Raw genomic sequence first — 22,613 nt, forward strand, 5'->3', positions numbered from 1 at the left:
AAATGGCTGCCAAGTGCAGCTCTCCACATATTACTTAGCTGGGGTTTTGTCTATGTCCTGCTCTGAGGGATTTTGTACCGTTTGAGAGATCACTCTCTTAACTTACATAAGTTTAAACAGGTTCATGTTTTCGCCTCGGGGCAATCGAACTATAAATCGAAAGACAACCAGAACGTGGTTTGGCTGTCAGCTGGACTTTCTGAGTCTCGTATACATAAACTTTCTCCACCTGAGCGAAAGAAGAGGAAAAGGCGAGTTTGTCCATGCAGGTAAACAACCCTCTGCTGCGGACCGAATGTGCGGCATTGCACAAGTTGTTTCTTTCGGCCTCAGTTCTCCAGCTGTAAAATGGGACCAGCGGTGCTGTTCCCTGTGAAAGTGAGAGCAAGACAGCTGCTACATGTGAGATGTGCTATCAGATCTGCTGCTGCCTTCACAGTTGGAGGAAATAACGCTTTTCCTGCTGGAAACCACAGGAGGGGAGAGGACTCTTATGCCTGAATCCTGCTTGCGAGTTTTCCACAGGCATCTGGGTGGTATAGTTCCATTTTGTGGCTAGCTCAGCATTGCTTACACTGGCTGGCAGCAGCTGTCCAGGGTTCCAAGCAGGGATATCTGCCATTCTCCCCTGGAGATATCAGGATTTGAATTCGGGACCTTCTGCATGCAGAGCGAATGCTCTTATCACTGAGCTAGGGCAGCGTTCAACCTTCTCTGCCTCTTTTCCTCCACCCCAAATCCCGTTGCCTGGAAGCTGCTTTTAGCCTCTCTGGGGGAGAAATGAAGTCCCTCTATCACGCCTGTGTGGGTGGAAGTTTCAAGCACTGCTTAATCTTTCAGGAGCGGCCCTCCTTTCAACCAAATCATGTCCCTCTGCAACAGCTTTCAAATAATAATTTTTAAAATAGGGAAATATATATCCCTCTCTCAATAGAAACCCTCTTACGATATTTTCCAGGGAACGAGTCCGCACAGGGAAAGTGGCCAGGGGAGAAATGGCCAGACTTCGCATCGAAATGAACACCTCCTCCAGTGATAATTCAGGCAGTGAAAGCACAACGTGGGGATATCTAAAGTTGTTTCTTCCCGAGGCCCTCAGTCTGAAAATGACGGCACTCGCTTTTTGGTTGCCTGGGGGGAAGCAAAAGACCTCAGGAGAAGGCAAAGGAAAGCTTCACCTGAGATGAGGTTCCTGAAATCAGATTCACGTTGCCTGATTCTGTTTCCGGGATCAAGGGAGGAACGGAGGATGGTGACAAGTTTTCAAGTGGGGTTAGTGAGCCCCCCTAAGCAACTCGGGGCTCTGGACATAAATCAGTTACACCTTCAAAACCAGGGGTCAGCAAACTTCTTCAGCAGGGGGCCGGTCCACTGTCCCTCAGACCTAGTGGGGGGCCGGAATATATTTTGGGGAGAAAAAGTGAACGAATTTCTATGCCCCACAAATAACCCAGAGATGCACTTTAAATAAAAGGACACATTCTACTCATGTAAAAACACGTCCGCGTGCCGGATTTAAAACGCGATTGGGCCAGATCCTGCCCCCGGACCTTAGTTTGCCTACCCATGTTCAAAACCATCCCCAAACCCTCATTTCGGAGCTTGGGTTGCAGCGAAATCAACGGCACTTAATAACGCGATGCCTCGACGCAACATTTTCCTTTCTCTGGATTCTTCCCGTTACATTTCTGCCAGGTGGGGTGTAGCAGGGGTAACAGTAAACTATGGTCAAAATAAAAACATTCCTTCCAGTAGCACCTTAAAGACCAACTAAGTTAGTTCTTGGTATGAGCTTTCGTGTGCATGCACACTTCTTCAGATACACCATGGCTAAGGGTTGTTTTTTTTGGGGGGGGGGTTCAATAAACTATGGATGAGGGTGTGCAAGAGATTCCACGTGGAAACAGAGCGTTGGGGAGGGCAGTGGAATATTCCTAGGTTGCCAAAAGGATGCGCAGCTTCTTTCTCTCATCTCCCCTGAGACCCCCTCCTCTCCCCCCACTGGAATCTCAACCCTGTTGTCCCAAGATATTTTGATGTCCACCGCCCCCCCCCTCCCTGAACCTGTTCTTATTCTTCATACCACAACAATGACGACTTGTTCCAATTGTTCCAGGGGAAGCATGATAGGATTGGGGTGGTGGGGAGGGAAGTGGTTGGGGGGGGGAAGGAGAGAGAGGAATGGGTCCGTGTGCCCATATGAGGCTGGCCGGTGGGAGGGAGCGGGGGGAGCGGGGGTTTATAACAAGAGTCCTGGCCAAGCACCCAGCTTACAACCCCACCCATCTTGCACTGGTCTCAGGTAAGGCCCAACGCCAGCTGTTCCGCATTAGAGGGTTTGGGGGCGGCTGAGAAGGTATCGTGTTTGCCGGTGATTGGGCTCTGGCCATCCGGGCATGGGAGAATCTAGGCAGGGAGTTTGCACCCATGGAAGGAACTCTGAAGGACATCTAGTCCAACCCCCTGCTTGAACCCACAAACCTGAGATTAAGAGTCTTATGATCTACCACCTAATCTATCCTGGGGGCAGGGAATGAAATCCAAGCAGCCAGGTGTGCTTTCAATGTACCTGGTGGTTCGTGATTATTTTATTTTTTGCACATTTGCAATGCAGGCAAATGGTAGAATGCTGCCTTTATCGCCCACCTTTTTCTCCCAAGGAGCTCAAGCTGGCATACCTAGTTCTCCCCCTCCCTCCTCATTTTAATTTCCACAACAACCCGGCCAGGTAGGCTAGGCTGACCGGTCCAGAGTCACTCAGTCATGAGCTTTGTGGATTTGAACCCTGATCTCTCCCAGCTCTTAATCCTGACGCTAGCGGCTCGCAAGACAGTGGCTGGAATTGGGAATGGCCTGCGGTGTTTGCAAATATACACGGGCTTGTGTGTTTGGGCTGGGGTCTCTGTGCAAAATTGGGGCTTTGTTCGCGCCCGTTGGTGAGTCGTGTGTTCGGAGAGAGATTTGCACGCACATAACAAACAGTATATGCAAATAAGCACACTTCCTAAGTGGGGCTTGTGAGGATTGGACGCGGCTCTCAAAAATGCGTTGCACGAAGGGGCTAGGATTGTGTCCAATCCGCACAGAGCCCTGCCTGTGTTTTCGTGAGTGTGTAAGAAGGCGAGTTTGTAGTGGTGAGTGTGCCAGGTTGTATATTTCCAGCAAATTCAAAAAGTGTGTCTTAATTCTGCAAATCCTGAGATCTGAGAATTTCATCTGGATGCTGGTGGCTATACCATTAAATACTTCATCCATCCTTCTGAGAATGGTTACATCCTGAGAATGGGTGGTGTAAAGGCGTTTCTTGTTTGAATTTTGAAGACAACACTCCACTATTTCCTCTCCCCCCCCACCTCAAGTATTTCCATTAGACTTCCCCTACCAACTGAATATTAAAACTTAAGTTCGAAATTTAGGCTTTGAAATCTTTCGGGATTTCTCTTGCCTACATGCGGCTTTGAGAATCGGGTGAGAATTTCCATGGGCTGTATGTTGAGAAACGAAGGACTTTCCTCCCGGGTTTGCTTCAGTGTGGCCCAAGGAGAGAATTCTAGAAAAATTTTATAATAACGAATCGTCGTTCCGTTTTTGTTTTGTTTTTGTGCTAGCCATAAGTCTAGCTTGTTTTCCCTCTGGAAGGAAAACTGGTGAGCTGATTGTATGGGTGCTTCTGTCTCAAGAACCCATAGCTGTTCATCCCCCCCTTTAGAAGTGGTTGTGCAAAATCACAACCTTGGCGCGAGACAAATCGCACAGGGAGCTTAGCAGTTTTCAGATTGCACGTAGTTGAGCTGTGGAACTCGCTGCCACAAGGCATAGTGATGGCCGCAGCCTTGAATGGTTTTAAGGGGTTTAGACAAATTCATGGACAATAAATCTGCCTGCCGTAATGGGTTATGTGCTACTGGTTGCTCGGAATTGCAGGTGAGGAGAGAGCGCTGTTGAGCTTAAGCCCTGCTTACAAGCGTCTGATATGCATCTGGTTGGCTCTTATGAAAACAGGATGCTTGAACAGATGGACCTGTGTTCAGATCCAGCTGGGCTCATCTCATGCTCTTATCTAGGCAGCCCCACAGCACAGTGATGGTTAGAACATCACAGCTCAATAACTGAGCACATGAATCGCTGGTGGAAGATTCAGGGTTCCCTGGCATCTCCCATCAAAACAATATTTTAACTCGGATGATGGCTGGGAAAGCCTCTACTTTAGGTTCCTGACTCTTTTCAGACCAGGGATCTATCTAACTTTAGCCCAAAATTGCACGTGGGGACTGACACTTGCAAGGCGGTACTGCTTCTGCTGTGACTCATTATGGGGCAGGCTGTAACCCAGGAGTGTAGCCTTTTGCCGGTAGTTTGTCGAACTACAAAGCCCATCATCCCTCGCCAGCATCTCCGGTGACCAGGGATGATGGGAGTTGTAGTCCAACAGCAACAGTTTCTTATGTCTGTATGCAGGCATGGGGCTAATTATATGTATTATTGCAGAACTGGGTGTGAGATGCTCAACGGTTCAAGTTTCCTCTCGGCCGCAAACCCCGCAGGGTGACATTGGGCCAGTCTCCCTCTGCCTGCCCCAACTTCCTAGGTGGACACACCTCGCAGGGTTGTTGTGCGATGATAAAATGTGTGTGGAGAACTGTGTATGCTGCCCCGAGCTCCTCGGACGAAGGAAAACTTTTCACAAAGATTTATGTGCAAGGGCAACATGTACATAAATGTTTGCCTGGGGCTTTCGCTCCTCCAGGCCCACCATTCGCAATCACAGGAAGTTCTATCCATGGAGCCGCCTCCCTGCTGCTGGGGCCCACTGGGAATGGTGGAACTGGTGGGAGGCAGGGACGCAAGGCAGGAGGCCAGCAGTAGGTGGCGCCACAGCCAATGACCGTCGCAACCATGCTAGGTAGAGACGCTGAGTTTTAGTTCTGCCCTTGCCTTCCTCCCTGTTGAGTTCTACCAAGATGAAGGAGAAGGAAGCTGACAGACAGGGTCACTCGCTCGACAGGGTATAAGCAAGAAGGCCGTCAGATGGGCTCTGATGGCAGACCGAGGTCAGTCACAAAATCTGAGGTCACAAGATTTGGCAAGGTGCGAATTTAAAGGATTTTGTTCACGTATTGGCTCAGGAATTGCAAATCAGGAAAATTCTCAGGAAAGTGCAAGAAGAGAATTATAGATATCGTATATGTTTGTGATGAGCAGGCCAGGGAGGATAAACACGTCTATATTTTGTGTTTTTCGCCTACAGTCATCCGGCCCCAGGTAGCCGATTTCCTGTGGAACCCTAGGAAAATAAAAAAGGTAAATATGGGGCGCTTCTGTCCAGGAGCAGTTGCTTTTGCGGGCAGGTGTTTTATTCACAGCTTGCTTTTAGCTGGCATCCAGATTGCAGCATCTTCTAGGGGTGAAGAACCAGACCTGTTTTATTTTTGAAAGCCCACAAGAGGGCAGAATATTTGCCCAGGAGGCAGCGCGGCGTTAAGCACGGCGCAGTCCTCCCAATGTCCACTTGGGGGCAGCAGCACAACAGCTTCCCTTTTGGAGAGGTGTGTTGGGCAACGTGGAGCTCCCCCCATGGGCATTTTGTGAACTGCATATATTGCATACCTCCTCCTCATGGGGTGATGGTCCCCCCTGGTGGCTGGTTGGCAAATTGCACCATCCCCAACCGTTGGGCCTTGAAGTCCCGGGTTCGAATCCCACGAGCCCCGGGCTCCTGTTCACTGCTGCGAGGACGCCTCTGCTTGCTGCATGGTTGTTAACCTTGGAAATGTTCCCGTTCCAGCTCCAGCCATGTCTTCGGATGCCGAGATGGCCGATTTTGGCCCCGCAGCCCCTTACCTGCGCATGTCGGAGAAGCAGAGGATTGAGGCGCAGAACCGGCCTTTTGACATGAAGAAGGACGTCTTCGTGCCGGATGAGAAGCTGGAGTTTGTCAAGGCCAAGATCACGTCCAGGGATGGTGGCAAAGTCACCGCGGACACAGAGAATGGCAAGGTGCTAGACTGTTTCTTGTGCTCTCATGCCCATCCCATCGTATAATAATAGTAATAATAATAATAAATTATTTGTATCCCGCCCATCTGGCTGGGTTTCCCCAGCCACTCTGGGCGGCTTCCAACAAATATGAAAAATACATTAAAATGTCACACATTAAAAACTTCCCTGAACAGGGCTGCCTTCAGATGTCTTCTGAATGTCAGATAGTTGTTTATCTCTTTGACATCTGAAGGGAGGGCGTTCCACAGGGCAGGCGCCACCACCAAAAAGGCCCTCTGCCTGGTTCCCTGTAACCTCACTTCTCGCAGTGAGGGAACCACCAGAAGGCCCTCAGAGCTGGACCTCAGTGAACGATGGGGGTGGAGACGCTCCTTCGGGTATACTGGGCCGAAGCCGTTTAGGGCTTTAAAGGTCAGCACCAACACTTTGAATTGTGCTCAGAAACGTGCTGGGAGCCTATGTAGTATCTCTTCTGCATGTTGTGCTCCAAAACTTTGGCATTAAAAAAATGCCTCCCACAACCATCTTCCCTTCTGCCCGACACCATGCCCCCATGATCTCTCCTCTGTCTTTTTATAAATGCTATTCTGGCCCCCCACCTCCCCAGTGAGGCGAAGTGCCAGCTGCCATGCCCTGACTGGGGTCTTCTAGTGCGGCTGCCCCTGTTCTGTCGAGCGGGCATCCCTGTCGTGTCCCTCCCATTTCCCATCTATGGCTTCCTTCCATCCTCTCCCCGCTACCCAAGTAAAAAAAGAGGTGGTGTCCATTGCTAGTCCTACTCAGAGTAGACCCATTGGAATCCGCGAACCTGAGTGCTGCCCGTTAACGTCATTGCATCTGCTCTGAGGAGGGCACTGGACGCAACCCGGTGGGTTCAATTTTGGGGGAGGAAGAGGTTCGCCGTCCCTTGGGCGCTGTCTGTCCCGCTGGCTTGAGGCTTCGCTGCCTTCTCTCCGCAGACGGTGACGGTGAAGGAAGACCAGATCATGCAGCAGAACCCGCCCAAGTTCGACAAGATCGAGGACATGGCCATGTTGACCTTCCTGCACGAACCTGCCGTCCTCTACAACCTCAAGGAGCGCTACGCCGCCTGGATGATCTATGTAAGTGAGCACAATCCTTTCTGGCACCCAGCAATCTGCCTTATCTCAAGTCAGGCCATTTTGGGTCCGTGTAGCTCAGTATTAAGGGACGCGGGTGGCGCTGTGGGTTAAACCACAGAGCCTAGCACTTGCCGATCAAAAGGTTGGCGGTTCGAATCCCCACAACAGGGTGAGCTCCCGTTGCTCGGTCCCTGATCCTGCCAACCTAGCAGTTCAAAAGCACGTCAAAGTGCAAGTAGATAAATAGGTACCACTCCGGCGGGTAGGTAAACGGTGTTTCCATGTGCTACTCTGGTTCGTCAGAAGCGGCTTAGTCATGCTGGCCACATGACCCGGAAGCTGTACGCCGGCTCCCTCGGCCAATAAAGCGAGATGAGCAACCCCAGAGTCGGCCGCAACTAGACCTAATGGTCAGGGGTCCCTTTACCTTTAGCTCAGTATCACCACCAGTGGCTCTCCAGGGTGTCAGGCAGGGATCTTGAACCTGGGACTTTCTGCATGCAAAGCAGGCGTCCTCTCCCAGAGCTACGGCCCTTCTTTGTAGGAAACTTGCAGGCCTCTGGGTGACGCTGGACTCTTCCTCCTCCCGTCCACCACGACAGCCGCTGGGCTGAGAGGCGCGGCAGACATTCCCCCTTACCCGGCACCTGAACATTATCCAGAATCTGCAATATTCCCACCTTGCTGGAGTGGACTTGTTGGGCACTGATAGTTAAGGGTGTCAAGAGAGCCCTGCAGGATCAAACCAGAATTCCACCTACCCCAGGTTTCGGCTTCCAACAGTGGACAGTCGTCGGGTTTCCTGGAAACCCGCAGGGAGGGTTAAAAAGTAATAATTCCAGGCCTCCTGAGGTTCTCGGCTTCCTTTCACTACCCACACCACCCTTCAAGTTTCTTGCCCTTTTAATTCCCCATAAGACATCATTTTCTTACAGAACGCCCTTCCTCCTCCCTCCTCCTCCCTCTCTCCTCTATAGACCTATTCCGGGCTCTTCTGCGTGACCGTCAACCCCTACAAGTGGTTGCCGGTCTACAACGCGGAAGTGGTGGCTGCCTACCGGGGGAAGAAGCGAAGCGAAGCCCCTCCCCACATCTTCTCCATCTCTGACAACGCCTATCAGTATATGCTGACAGGTAAGGAAAAGGGGGAGGGATGTGGGTGGCGCTGTGGTCTAAACCACTGAGCCTCTTGGGCTTGCCAATTGGAAGGCTTGCGATTTGAATCCCCGCAACGGGGTGAGCTCCCGTTGCTCGGTCCCTGCTCCTGCCAACCTAGCAGTTCGAAAGCACTTCAAGGTGCAAGTAGATAAATAGGTACCGCTCCGGCGGGAAGATAAACGGCATTTCCGTGCACTGCTCTGGTTCGCCAGAAGCGGCTTAGTCCTGCTGGCCACATGACCCGGAAGCTGGACGCCGGCTCCCTTGGCCAATAAAGCGAGATGAGCGCCGCAAGCCCAGAGTCGGCCACGACTGGACCTAATGGTCAAGGGTCCCTTTACCTTTACCTTTTAAGGAATAGGGGAGGGTGCAGAAACTGTGTGTGTGTGTGTGTGTCTGTGTGTGTGTGTTGGCAAGAAACTGGGGAGCAAAAACCCTGCTTTTCTATTTTCCTCTGCATTTTCTCCCCTTCCATTTTCCCCTCCTCTCTTCCCTTTCAACTCTTCTCTCTCTATCTCTCTAGATCGTGAGAACCAGTCTATCCTGATCACGTAAGTCCTCCCTTCCCTTCCCCTCTCCTTTCTGTTTCTCCCTACAAAGTCTCCAGAAGACCCTCCGGTGCAGAGGAAGCTGCCTTTGCCCTAGTCAGACCTAGCTCCATATTGCCCGCACTGACTGGCAACAGCTCCTCAGGATTTTCCAACAGGGTTCTTTCCCAGCCAGGGGAATGAACCTGGGATCCCCTGGATGGTAGAGTGTGAGACTCTTCATCTCAGGGTTGTGGGTTCGAGCCCCACATTGGGCAAAAGTTTCCTGCACTGCAGGGGGTTGGGCTAGATGACCCTCGAGGTCCCTTCCAGCTCTACAATTCTGTGATTCTATGAATGTAAAGCAGATGTTATGGCTCTTCCACCCTAAAACCTGCCATTCTGTCTAAGGCTGCCTCTTGGTCTATTCATCTTATTTCATAAAATTTACATACTTGAAATATGCTCAGAGTCGCAAAGTGATTTCATGCTCTTCATTCAGCTCATAGTGGTGAGGAGGAATGAATGAATGTCCCCTCACAGTATCTGCTTTATATACATTATTTACACAATGGGCTGCACATGATTGGCTAATTCCGGAATTCTACTGTAAGCCAATCAGGTTGTGGATTCACTTCTATCTGGAGCAGGATTGGGTGGTTCCTGCCAACCAATCATACTGATGCATTGTTCTAGGACCAATCAGACTGCTGCATTCTGAATCCTATTGTTCTAGGACCAATCAGACTGCTGCATTTTGGATCCTATTGTTCTAGGACCAATCAGACTGCTGCATTTTGGATCCTATTGTTCTAGGACCAATCAGACTGCTGCAGTTTGGATCCTATTCAACTCAGTACATAACAATACTGCTTGATTTTATTTTTAAACCCTCCAAGTTGTTGGGCCATCAACTCTTGACACTGCTGTTTTGGCTGTCTCCATCAAAACAACAACAACAGCAATTTATACCCTGCCCATCTGGCTGCGTTTCCCCAGCCACTCTGGGAGGCTCCCAACAGAATATAAAAATATGATAAAACATCAAACATTTAAAAATTCCCTAAACAGGTCTTCCCTAAAACCCATCGACGCCATGGCAAACCTCCAGCTCGCACGCTTTCCCCCTTTTCTCATTTGCCCTGTTCTGTCCCTGGACGGAACTATCACTTCCTTGCCTGGTCTCCTGGGGTGAGCGGCAGGAATTGGCCAGGTGACCATCTGAGCAAGGAAGATTCACAAAACTGGGTGGTTCTCCCTCCCCACTGCTGTCGTTTGTTCCACAGACTTAACTATTAAAAATCAGGTTCCTTGCCTTAGTTGTTTCTCTGCAAAGCTGCAATACTATTCCTTATTTGCAACACAAAATGGCTGATGCTGTAGTGGCAGTCCATGACGCCTGTATTCTTAAGAACAGCCATGGTATATTAGAAGAATAAATTACATTTTTTTAAAAAATACCCTTGATTTTGGAGTGGGGGAAATCACCCGAGAGCCACCCGGAGTGCCTCCATGTTGAGTCAAAAGTGGGATGAGGATGTAGCTGATTGATCGGTTGATCAGTCTACAAACGCAACCGCTCTTCAGCCTCGTTTTTCTACCCCGCAGCGGAGAATCCGGGGCAGGGAAGACTGTCAACACCAAGCGTGTCATCCAGTACTTCGCGGTGATCGCTGCCATCGGCGACCGGACCAAGAAGGAGCAAGCCGCGGCTACTGGCAAGGTGACCGTTTTGTCTGGCTCTAGCTTCTTGTAGTGGTGGCTGGCCTCCTCCAGGGCTCGTAGGGCAGAAGGACAGGAGATGAACACCAGGTGGCGCCAGAGAAAACGATAGGCGGAACCACCCACCCCCTGATTGGCTAGAGGTGAAGCAGGCAGGCAGGCGAGGGCTAGTTGAGAGCCTAAAGGACCAGCCTCCAATGGCTGCATGTTGCACCCAGACCACATGAAAAGCAGCCCGACCACAAATACTCAGAGCTTCAAGCAGCCAAGGAAAGCCAGAGGGGCAAGGAAGAAGGAGTTGCCGCTGTCCACCGACTTCTGTCGTCGTATCTTTCCCACTGCTAACCACGTTTCCTGCTCCTCCCACCTCTAAGCTGTTTGATGATATTATATTCATATCAGTGGCGTAGCGTGGGTTGTCAGCACCCGGGGCAAGGCAAGTAATTTGCGCCCCCTAACCTGCCGCCGCTGCCAGCTTCTTCTTGCTGCTGCCTGGTCTGGTCTGGTGCGGTTCTCTCCCGCGCTCAGCGCTGCGCTGGGCGGCCGCTGCACTGTCCCTCCCCCAGATAGTCCCTCGCTCTCTCTCCGCACCGCACGCCTGGCACCCACCCCCTCCACAGTGGGCGGCGACCCAGCGGCTCGGATCGGATTCTCACAGCTAGCACTGCAGTGAGAGAGAGTGAGCGAGCCAGGTAGCGGCAGAGAGCTGCAAGTGCGAGCGCCCCCCCCCAGATGTTGCGCCCGGTGCAGCCGGCCCCCCTGCACCCCCCACGCTACGCCACTGATTCATATCCCACCTTTCCCCCAAGATGTTCCCCTCCACATTTTACCCCCACAACAACCTTGTGAGGTAAGCTCGGCTGACAGACCGTGACTGGCCCAAGGTCGCAAAGCGAGCTTTCTGGCCCAGAGGGGAGTTGATCCCTGGTCTCCCAAGTCCTAGTCTGGCACTCTAACCATGAAACCACACTGGTCCTCACATGTTTAAACAGGCATTCCCCAAATCTGATGACTCAAACCTCCTTCTTTCATTGTTTTGGTTGCTATTCTAAATGGGCTTCCTTTATTGTACATTGCAATTATGGATTTTATTCAAGTCTTGCTATACAGTGGTACCTCGGGTTACATACGCTTCAGGTTACAGTCTCCGCTAACCCAGAAATAGTACCCTGGCTTAAGAACTTTGCTTCAGGATGAGAACAGAAATTGTGTGGCGGCAGTGGGAGGCCCCATTAGCTAAAGTGGTACCTCAGGTTAAGAACAGTTTCAGGTTAAGAACGGACCTCCAGAATGAATTAAGTTCTCAACCCGAAGTACCACTGTATGTGTCTATAGATACAAATATATTGGTTTTAGACTTGTAAGCCACTTTTGGCGATGAAGAGGCATGCAAATGAACAAGGAATAATAATGAGCTGGTAGAGAGAATGTTTCTAACCTTTCGCTCTACCAACAGGGGACTCTGGAAGATCAAATCATCCAGGCCAACCCTGCGCTGGAGGCCTTCGGGAATGCCAAGACCCTCCGGAACGACAACTCGTCCCGATTTGTGAGTGTCACTCGAGAGGGAATTTGAGGCAGGGGCGAGGGGGGGGGGAGGAAACACTACCAAAATAACTGCCTACGAGGTTGCATAATCCCATATAGGCCCACTCAAGTCGCTTCCACCTGCAGAACTGGCACTGCTACAGGGGCCCAATCACCCTCGTTCTGCGATGGTGAGAAACAGATCTTTTAGTGCTTCGGCTTCCAAACTTTGGAACTCCCTGCCACTTGATATCAGAGGACTCGTTTCAGCACCTGCTAAACGCATTTCTGTCTAGGCAAGAATCCCGAGATTTAGAACATTGCTGTGTGTTTTCATACGTTCTTGTCTTATCGTTTACTTATTTTTTTGAATGTTTTGGGTTGCTTGGTTAGAGCTGATTGTGCCAAGGTTGCAGGTTAAATCCCCGTATGGGACAGCTGCATGATTCTTTGAAATACGATTCTTTGAAATAGCTGTTCCGAACTGTTTTGACTGATAATTTCATTGTTCTATTCTTTTTTGTAAACTTCTGTGAAGGTTTCCTCTGCCATCAAGTGGTATATAATTGGGGAGGGGAGAATAAAACCGATAGATAATTATTATTTGTGCTCCCCCCGCCCTGCCTGCACCTCCTGCTCAGTTTCTTCTTTTCTCTTCCAGGGCAAATTTATCCGGATCCATTTTGGGGCGACGGGGAAGCTGGCCTCAGCCGACATAGAGACCTGTGAGTTTGCCAAAGGCCTGTCCTTCTTTACTTCTCCTGATCTCTGGCCCTCCTCCCTGAATTAACGTAAGGTCGCAAGTAAGGCCCTGCCGGCCGGATCAGGCCAATGGCCCACCTAGCCCACCCCTTGTTCTCACCTGTGGGAAGCCCCCAAAACGCAGAACCTGAGTGCAAGAACATCTTCACCTCTTGCGATTTCCAGCTGCTCATATTGCCTCCAACAGTGGAGACGGACATTTGGCTAGAAGCCTTTATCCTCCGTGAATTTTTTCCCCTTTCGCTGTTGCTCCTCCATTTCAACTGCCCCGCCTTCACTTCCTCTTAATTCCTCAGACCTCCTGGAAAAGTCCCGGGTCATCAATCAGCTGAAAGCTGAGAGGAACTACCACATCTACTACCAGATATTGTCCAACAAGAAGCCGGAGCTCCTGGGTGAGTTGCTGCAAAGGAGAGCCACTCTGGCCTGGATCCGAGATCTTGCTGAGATGTTCTGTACGCGGTAGAAATCTAAGTTTGCGCTAGAACGGCGGTAGGGCACCTGGTCTGCGGGCAGGAGGTCCTAGGGTCGTCTGCATAGTAGGGATGGGAGATATTCCCATAGCTGTCAACTTACGGATTTGAAAATAAGGGACCAGCAGCCTCGAAAATAAGGGAACAGCAGCCAAAATAAGGGATTTTAGTCAACCAGCAGCCAAACAAAGCCTCAAGCGGTGGTTCCCACAGCGCAGCAACCCGGCAAAGGGGACGAAGCAAGGAAAACCACCGTCCCCTCTCCGCTGGGAAGCGCTGAGCAAAGGCGAGTCCCCAGGCAAGGCGGCCGATTTGATCGGCACAAGGCATGCAAGCTCCACCCCCCAGTCATTCTTAGACTCCTTATTGGGTGAGCAACGCAGCCAAGCAACACAGTTGGAGCCTCCTTCCTCCCTGGCCGGCAGGGAGGGAGGGAGAGGAGCTGCTTCCTTTGAAACCCGGGAAATTTAAGGGACATCATCAATAAGGGACGGCAGCGGGACACGGCGCTGGGATAAGGGACTTTCCCGCCAAATAAGGGATGGTTGACAGCTATGAATATTCCCTGCCTGAAAGGCTGCCAGTCAGAGTAGACAATGCTGAGCTGGAGCATGGGTCGGCAAACTAAGGCCCGAGGGCCAGATCAGGCCCAATTGCCTTCTGGACCCGGCCTGCGGACGGTTTGGGAATTGCCACATGGATCACCAGTGTGCCCATTCTTTCCCTCTTACTTCACCTGAGGTACCACTGTATACTTAAAAACATTAGTCAGATTGTTGTAACACTTATAATGTAATATGAGTTAAGGTAAAAAAGGAGATAAAATGGATTGGAAAAATGTAATAAGATGCAAAAAAATATAGGGGGAAATTGGAAATTAAAAAAAAATGAAAATATATATTTTTTTAAAAAAAGAAAAGGGACAATCTTCCTTTTGCCTTATTCCCTGCCCAATGCCTTTCCTTCCCAGACATGATGCTGGTAACCAATAACCCATATGACTACGCCTTCATCTCCCAAGGAGAGACGACGGTGCCGTCCATCGATGACGCTGAGGAGCTGCTGGCCACTGACGTGAGTAGCTGGGGGGGGGGGCAGAAGCCGTATTCCAAGCGAGTCACCCACCCCTCGCGGCCGTCTGGGCAGCAACACCCAACCCTCCCTTTGCTTCCTCCGCCCGCAGAATGCCTTTGACGTCTTAGGCTTCACCCAGGAAGAGAAGAACTCCATCTACAAGCTGACGGGCGCCATCATGCACTACGGAAACATGAAGTTCAAACAGAAGCAGCGCGAGGAGCAGGCAGAGCCCGACGGCACAGAAGGTGAGGGAAGACGCTCGCGACGACACGCAAGCGAGGCAAATGAATGCTGGGTCGCAGGGCAGGATGGTCTGTCCCAGCCTTCCCCAACCTGATGCCTCCTTTGCGTCAAGAAAACAGAACCCCACAACCTGTGTAAATTATAGATACATGTATATGCATATAGGGACGCGGGTGGCGCTGTGGGTTAAACCACAGAGCCTAGGACTTGCCGATCAGAAGGTCGGCGGTTCGAATCCCTGTGACGGGTGAGCTCCCGTTGCTCGGTCCCTGCTCCTGCCAACCCAGCAGTTCAAAAGCACATCAAAGTGCAAGTAGATAAGTAGGTACCGCTCTGGCGGGAAGGTAAACAGCGTTTCCGTGCACTGCTCTGGTTCACCAGAAGTGGCTAAGTCATGCTGGGCACATGACCCAGAAGCTGCACGCCAGCTCCCTTGGCCAATAAAGCGAGATGAGCACCGCAACCCCAGAGTCGGTCATGACTGGACCTAATGGTCAGGGGTCCCTTTACCTTTTGTTTTGGCAAATCCTGGGCAGAAGTCACGTAGGGCAATGAAACCCTCCTGCAGCTGGAGAAATTCCAGCTGCCTCTCTTATTCATTAATTTATTCATCCAAATAATAATGATAATTTATTTCTACCCCACCCCTCTGGCTGCGTTTCCCCAGCCACTCTGGGCGGCTTTCAACAGAACATTAAAAACAGGATAAAACATCAAACATCCAAAACTTCCCTAAAGATTTCATCATGCCTTGCCTGCTGCCTCCGCCCTGTTTCTAGCCTTGATCATTTTAATAATTTTAAATGGAATTTAAATGAAAGGAGGCCCTCTCGGTTTCCTGACACGTAGCAGAAGTCGGTAGCAGAATCCTGTGCGTACTCCGAGCGCCCCCAAGAGGTTGGGAGAGGTGGGCCCGCTTCCCTCACGGGGTCCGCCTTTGAGGCTGCCTCGCTTTTGGAAGCCCTTCTGTCTTTTCTTCTGCCGTTCCTCAACCAAGGCGAGCCGTGGTATAACCGAGTGGTTTCCTCCCCACCCACCCCCTGCCTCAATTCTGAATTTCCAGAAGCCGACAAGTCTGCCTATCTGATGGGCCTGAACTCAGCCGACCTGCTCAAAGGTCTCTGCCACCCGAGGGTCAAAGTTGGGAATGAGTACGTCACCAAAGGGCAAAATGTCCAGCAGGTGAGAGACAGACCTGTATGTGAAATGTGGGGGGGGGGGCATTCTTTCGAGGTTTTGAAGGCCACAGGTTGCCCCCTCGACCTTCCCAGATTTGTTTTAGCTGGTTAACGAGATGTACCTCTCTCTCTCCCCTCCCCCCTTTTTAAAAAACAACCCAGGTGTACTACTCGACTGGAGCCCTGGCCAAGTCTGTATATGAGAAAATGTTCAACTGGATGGTGACCAGAATCAATGTCACGCTGGAAACCAAGCTTCCGCGACAGTATTTCATCGGGGTGCTGGACATTGCTGGTTTTGAGATCTTCGATGTAAGTGGTTCTCTTCCAAGGAGAATCCATTTTGAGATTTTGAGTACCGTATTTCTCACTCATAAGACCACAAGACGCACCTAGTTTTTGGAGGAGAAAAACAAGAAAAAAAATATCCTGAATCCCAGAAGCCAGAACAGCAAGAGGGATCGCTGCGCAGTGAAAGCAGAAATCCCTCTTGCTGTTCTGGCTTCTGGGATAGCTGCGCAGCCTGCACTCGCTCCATGAGACGCACACACATTTCCCCTTACTTTTGAGGAGGGAAAAAGTGAGTCTTATAGAGCAAAAAATACGGTAAATAACTGGGTGGTCTAGCTTGGCTTTGCCAGGTGGAAACCAGGAAAGACGAATGGGTGGTCCAGCGTGACCGACAAATAACCGCCTGGTCCCCATTTCTGGTGGCATTATTATTATTACTATTATTATTATTACTACTACTACTACCACCCACTCATGAATCTATGCAAAATAGTTCATGAGGTAATTTTCAGAAGGCTTCCTGCAAAGACTGGCAGCCTTCAACATCACTCCTGGCTAGTGAGCCAGTGTGCTGGAGCAGTTAGAGTTCCAGACTAGGACCCGGGAGACCAGGGTTCGAATCCCTGCTCAGCCACGAAGCTCACTGAGTGCACCCATCACTGCCTCTCAGCCTAAGCTACCTCACAGGGTTGTTGCAGGGATGGATTGAAAAGGAGGGGGAGACCTGTATGTGACCACCTTGGCTCCTTATGAGGAAAAAGGTTGGTTAAGACACGTAAGTAGAGGGAGACAACCTGGAGGGGAGGACAGATTGCCATTCCTTGATTTCCTTCCCCCCGTCTCTCTTCCCAGTTCAACAGCTTTGAGCAGCTCTGCATCAACTTCACCAACGAGAAGCTGCAGCAGTTCTTCAACCACCACATGTTCGTTCTGGAGCAGGAAGAGTACAAGAAAGAAGGGATCGAGTGGGTCTTCATCGACTTTGGCATGGACCTCCAGGCCTGCATCGACCTCATCGAGAAGGTGACTCCTTGCCTCCGGCGCCCTCCTTAGTCCCCAAAGGGCAACTTCACTTATTTACGCCTAAGTTGGGGCAATTGCCTGCCAGAGTGGGCAAGGTTGTCGATAGGTAGGGCAGTAAGAGATTGTAAAGGTAAAGGGACCCCTGACCATTAGGTCCAGTTGTGGCCGACTCTGGGGTTGCGGCACTCATCTCGCTTTATTGGCCAAAGGAGCCGGTGTACAGCTTCTGGGTCATGTGGCCAGCAGGACTAAGCCGCTTCTGGTGAACCAGAGCAGCGCACGGAAATGCCGTTTACCTTCCCGCCGGAGCAGTACCTATTTATCTACTTGCACTTTGACTTGCTTTCAAACTGCTAGGTTGGCAGGAGCAGGGATCGAGCAACGGGAGCTCACCCTGTAGCGGGGATTCGAACCGCCGACCTTCTGATCGGCAAGCCCTAGGCTCTGTGGTTTAACCCACAGCGCCACCCGCATCCCATGATTGTAGAATCATGGAATTGTGGGGTTGAGACCCTCAAGAGTCATCCATTCCAACCCCCTGAGGTAAAGCTAAAGAATCCCTTCCAGGGGGTCATCCAACCTCTGTTTAAAAACCCCCAATGATTACTAGATCTGTCTATTTCTCTTCCATCTCAGTTTCACATGTGCCACAATCATAGGCCCATTCCATACCATGGATTTTTCAAAAGAATGCATGGGAAATTGGCATTTGTCCACCTTTCATGCACAATTCTTCCCCCGGGAATGTGCGTTTTTGCATCCTCTTCAGCACCCAGCTCCAAAATATGCATCCCCCCCCCACGCATTTTAAAAATGTAAAATGCATTCAGTGGTACCTTGGTTCTCAAACTTATTCCGTTCCGGAAGTCCATTCCAAAACCAAAGCGCTCCAAAACCAAGGCGCACTTTCCCATAGAAAGTAACGCAAAACGGAATAATTGGTTCCAGACTTTTAAAAACAACCCCAAAACAGCAATTTAACATGAATCTTACTATCCAATGAGACCATTGATCCTAAAATGAAAGCAATAATCAATGTACTATACTATAAAATAAATAAGATAGTATTATAAATGATAAAAATTTAAAAAAAAATTTCTTACCTGCACTGATGATAGTCATCACTTTTATCCATTTCCGCAGTCACACAATCAATTGATCAGTAGCTGAACTGGGTTCCACACGGTCACAAAAACAAATTAACCAAAAAAGCCTCAAAAGCAAAAATGCAAAATAAATAGCAAAAACAAAAGCACCAAACTTAATCCGTTCCGGAAGTCCATTCGACTTCCGAAATGTTTGAAAACCAGGGCTCAGCTTCTGATTGGTGCAGGCGCCCTGGAAACAAGAGCCAACAGCCGCATCAGATGTTTGGCTTCCGAAAAACGTTCAAAAACCGGAAAAATTACTTCTAGGTTTTCGGTGTTTGTGAACCAAGGGTCTGACTACCAAGGTGTTTGAGTACTAAGGTACCACTGTATTTTTATATACATTTATTGGCGCCAAGAATGCATGGTGACGTTCGGACTTCTGCAAAATCCACTTAATAGTTGTGTTCCAATCTGCACACTCAGTCTGGGACTGGCAAATCAAGCTGGCCCTTTTCCAAAAGCAGCCTGGACAAATTTCCCCTCCATCCCTAAACGAGGGGAACCACCTGAGGTCATCTGGATGCCCTGACATATGAACCTGTGGCCTCCACAATCTGCAGAGTCAGAGTATTCCTTTGTCAGTGTTGGAAGGTTTTTAAGCGGAGCTTGGATGGCCGCCTGCCAGGGATTCTTCCTGTGTTGCAGGCAGTGGCGTAGCGTGGGGGGTGCAGGGGGGGCCGGCCGCACCGGGCGCAACATCTGGGGGTTAGGGTTAGGGGGCGCAAATCCATGGGTTAGGGGGCGCAAATCCATGGGTTAGGGGGCACAAATTACTTGCCTTGCCCCGGGTGCTGACAACCCACGCTACGCCACTGGTTGCAGGAGGCTGGACTAGATGGCGCTTCTGACTCTACCATTCTTCGATTACATGCTGCTGCTGCTCTTTATGGTGAATGCCCTAAAGAGAAGCACCATGGCTCAGTGGTGGAATACCTGCTTTGCATGCAGAAGGTCCAATCCCTGGCCTCTCTCTGTGCTGGGCCTGGGGGTAACCCATGAAACACGGTCCAGGACCGGTCCAGAATCCAAAGGTTCTGATGGGAGACAGTCCGACAGGGCCAAGGCAGGACATGAGGCAGGAAACCAGGCAAGGACAGGTACAGGATCTCAGGCAGGATCTAGCATACAGCAATGTTGCTCCCGCAACCTGGGGCAGGGTCCGACAGCCTTTTACCTTCGTCGGGGTATCGGCCGGTCCTGATCCCCTGGTGACTCACCTCCCTGATTCACCTGAAGGCGAGCACTCCTCCTGCGAGTACTCAGGTCTCTCCTTCTCTCAGACCTCAGTCTCTGCAGCTCGGGAGACGTCGGTGGGTTACTAGACCCAGAGGCCGCCTCAGCCTCCCCTGACCCAACCGGTAGTGGAGCAGCTGTAAGTGATGGCCCAGCTGAAGGCAACGAGGTCATCCCCGCATCTGGAGCCAGGGCAGGCTCAGGCCCCTGACTCGGCCCAGCTGGTGTTTGTTGCAGGGGAACCTGTACAGACTGGGACTCTTCAGGATCTGGCCCCAGACTTGGTTCAGATGATGCCTGAGGCAAAGGATCTGGTGCAGACTGAGTCTCCTCTGGTTCCAAGTCCGAGTCCCAGGCCATCACACTCTCCCTGCTCAGCTTCTGTGCGATCAAAATCCTGGGGGGCCGCTGCCAGTCCGTGTAGGCAGTATTGAGCTAGGTGGACCCAATGGCCTAGCTCAGCATAAGGCAGCTTCCTCTGTCCATAGCAAACGGCCACAGGGCGGAGCTGCCTGCTGGTGCCTCATCCTCCTTGCCCTCCATCCCCTGACACCTGGTCCTCTTCCACAGCCCATGGGCATCATGTCCATCCTGGAGGAAGAGTGCATGTTCCCCAAGGCCACCGACATGACCTTCAAGGCCAAGCTGTACGACAACCACCTGGGCAAGTCGGCCAACTTTGGGAAGCCCCGCAACATCAAGGGCAAGCCGGAGGCCCATTTCTCCCTCATGCACTATGCCGGCACCGTCGACTACAACATCAACCACTGGCTGCAGAAGAACAAGGATCCCCTCAACGAGACCGTGGTGGGGCTCTACCAGAAGTCGTCCCTCAAGCTCCTGGCTCATCTCTTCGCCAACTACACCGGATCGGACGCACGTAAGGGAGGGAACGGAAGGGGGCAAGGCCGGGCTGCCCGCATCCCAAACTCCATTCCGGTCCGTGAGATTGGATCTATAGAAAACCAAAGGCTCTGGTTTGGAGTCATTCGCTTTAATACTATGGCAGCCCAGTGACTCTCAGTCAGCACGGCCATTGGAGTGTGGGACTAGGACCTGGGAGACTGGGGTTCGAATTCCCGCTCTGCCGCAAGGCTTCCTGGGCGATGTTGGGCCTGTCGCTCGCTCTCAGCCCGACCTACTAGGGCACGCGAACGAAAGCAAACACCGGCATTGCGATGAAAGCAAAACAGTGTTGTGTATTTGCAATAAAAATCAGCAGCCCTTTGTCAGCCTTGTGCCCTGCCCTTGTCACAGTGCATATAGTTTCAGGCCAGCCACCAATAATAATAATAATAAATTTTATTTATACCCCGCCCTCCTCAGCCAAGGCCGGGCTCAGGGCGGCTAACAAGCAATAATAAAAACAAGTTGAATGAATACAACTTAAAAACAAGATTAAAATACAACATTGAAATATTGAAACATTAAAATATTAAAATTCAGCCTCATCACAGGAGGAGAAAGGAAAAAGATAGAGGGGGAGGGAATCAAATTGGCTCCAAGCCAAAGGCCAGGCGGAACAACTCTGTCTTACAGGCCCTGCGGAAAGAAATCAGATCCCGCAGGGCCCTGGTCTCATGAGACAGAGCGTTCCACCAGGCCGGAGCCAGAGTTGAAAAGGCCCTGGCTCTGGTTGAGGCCAATCTGACTTCCTTAGGGCCCGGGACCACTAGGGTGTTGCTATTTATGGACCTTGAGGCTCTCCGTGGGGCGTACTGGGAGAGGCGGTCCCGTAGGTACGAGGGTCCTAGGCCGTGAAGGGCTTTAAATTCATGGGAGTCCTCTCCAACCATGTAGATATTTGAGCTGTAGCGGGGAAGCCTGTGACCCTCTCCTGTTGGATCCCACGCCTCCCTGATTAATGCATTCCGGTATTTCTGCACATATCCTCACCCTTTAGGCTGCATCTTGAAACCCCGTTTTTCTCTCTCCAAACAGCTCCTGATTCCAAGGGGAAAACGACCCACAAAAAGAAGGGCTCTTCCTTCCAGACTGTGTCTGCTCTGCACCGGGTGAGGATATCCTGAGGCCTGCTTCCTTGGAGAGTCTGGCAGCACCATCCTTAGGCGGCAGCCCTTGAGCTGTGCTTTTTCCTTACTCCTGGGGCTCCTCTGCTTCCTTGCACCCCTTTCCCCAGAGGAGGATGAGCTTCTGTGGTGGGCTTCCTCTGGTTGCAGCGCTCTCCTTAGGTCTACTTGCCCCATCACCACCAACCTTGTCGGCTGTCTGGAAACAAAAGGGGTTACAAGGATGTTATTGGGGGACCCAGCGAGGCCTGATCCAAACTTGCCTTGTTGCTCCCATCGCCCAAACCTCCCTTCAGTGGAGGCCACTGAGAGTTCCCACAACGAGGGCCAAGTGGACAAACGCATCTCTTCTCCCCAGCCACTGACTTATGTCCATCTCAATCTTTTCTAATTTCTTTTCATCCCATCCCAGCCTCTTCTATATTATGTTTTGGACTTTTTCTTTTTTTCTCCTCTTTGGCGATCCCTCGTAGCCGAGTAAGATTGTCTTCCACGAACAAGGTCTTAACAGTGAGTCTGTGAGTGACTGTGGAGGCCAATTCTGGATCCACAGGTCCTTCCATGGTGGGCACATAGGTTTCCGGGCGGGAGCTGATTATGGTGAGGGTTTGCCTACTGTGCCTCCCTCTTAGCACAGCCTTTCTCAACCTGTGAGCAAGGCCAGAGCTCAGGGATGATGGGAGTTGCAGTCCAACAACATCTGGGGACCCTCAGGTTGAGAACTGCTGTCTTAGCACATTTCTCCCTCTTGTCCAGAGTTCGAGTGTCTTCAAAGTCCTTGACACCTTTAATAAACGCTGTCCTTCAACTAGAGCGCTCGCAGGCCAATATTTCCCAGTTGTCAGTGTTTATACTACATTTTTTAAAGATTTGCCTTGAGAGAGTCTTTAAACCTCTTTTGTTGACCACCAACATTACGCTCTCCATTTTTAAGTTCGGAATAGAGTAGTTGCTTTGGAAGACGATAATCAGACATCCTGATTATTCTGGACTGCAACTCGGCTGGCTGGGGCTGATGGGATTTGTAGTCCAAAGCATCTAGAGCAGGCACGGCCAAACGTGGCCCTCCAGATGTTTTGGGACTACAATTCCCATCATCCCTGACCACTGGTCCT

General features: G+C 50.9%; 1 protein-coding gene across 3 annotated transcripts in view; it reads left to right on the plus strand.

The window, feature by feature from the left end:
- Positions 1–2,201: 2,201 nt before the first annotated feature.
- Positions 2,202–22,613, plus strand: part of MYH7 (myosin heavy chain 7) — a 44,393-nt gene continuing 23,981 nt past the window's right edge. Inside the window, exons 1-17 of one of the 3 annotated variants that reach the window (XM_083472449.1) lie at positions 2,202–2,302; positions 5,249–5,301; positions 5,786–5,997; positions 6,960–7,103; positions 8,081–8,237; positions 8,785–8,812; positions 10,397–10,511; positions 11,967–12,059; positions 12,699–12,762; positions 13,096–13,194; positions 14,243–14,346; positions 14,456–14,594; positions 15,656–15,774; positions 15,933–16,082; positions 16,914–17,084; positions 20,039–20,348; positions 21,410–21,483. In XM_083472449.1, coding sequence (XP_083328575.1) covers positions 5,794–5,997; positions 6,960–7,103; positions 8,081–8,237; positions 8,785–8,812; positions 10,397–10,511; positions 11,967–12,059; positions 12,699–12,762; positions 13,096–13,194; positions 14,243–14,346; positions 14,456–14,594; positions 15,656–15,774; positions 15,933–16,082; positions 16,914–17,084; positions 20,039–20,348; positions 21,410–21,483 — 1,971 coding nt within the window. In that variant the 5' untranslated portion in view covers positions 2,202–2,302; positions 5,249–5,301; positions 5,786–5,793. Of the gene's footprint in view, positions 2,303–5,248; positions 5,302–5,783; positions 5,998–6,959; positions 7,104–8,080; positions 8,238–8,784; positions 8,813–10,396; positions 10,512–11,966; positions 12,060–12,698; positions 12,763–13,095; positions 13,195–14,242; positions 14,347–14,455; positions 14,595–15,655; positions 15,775–15,932; positions 16,083–16,913; positions 17,085–20,038; positions 20,349–21,409; positions 21,484–22,613 lie in introns of all 3 variants that reach the window. The other 2 variants (XM_083472451.1, XM_083472450.1) reach the window with 2 other exon arrangements.

This window comes from Podarcis liolepis (genome assembly GCF_965112155.1).
Source record: "Podarcis liolepis genome assembly, chromosome: 13".
NCBI classification, from domain to species: Eukaryota; Metazoa; Chordata; class Lepidosauria; order Squamata; family Lacertidae; genus Podarcis; species Podarcis liolepis.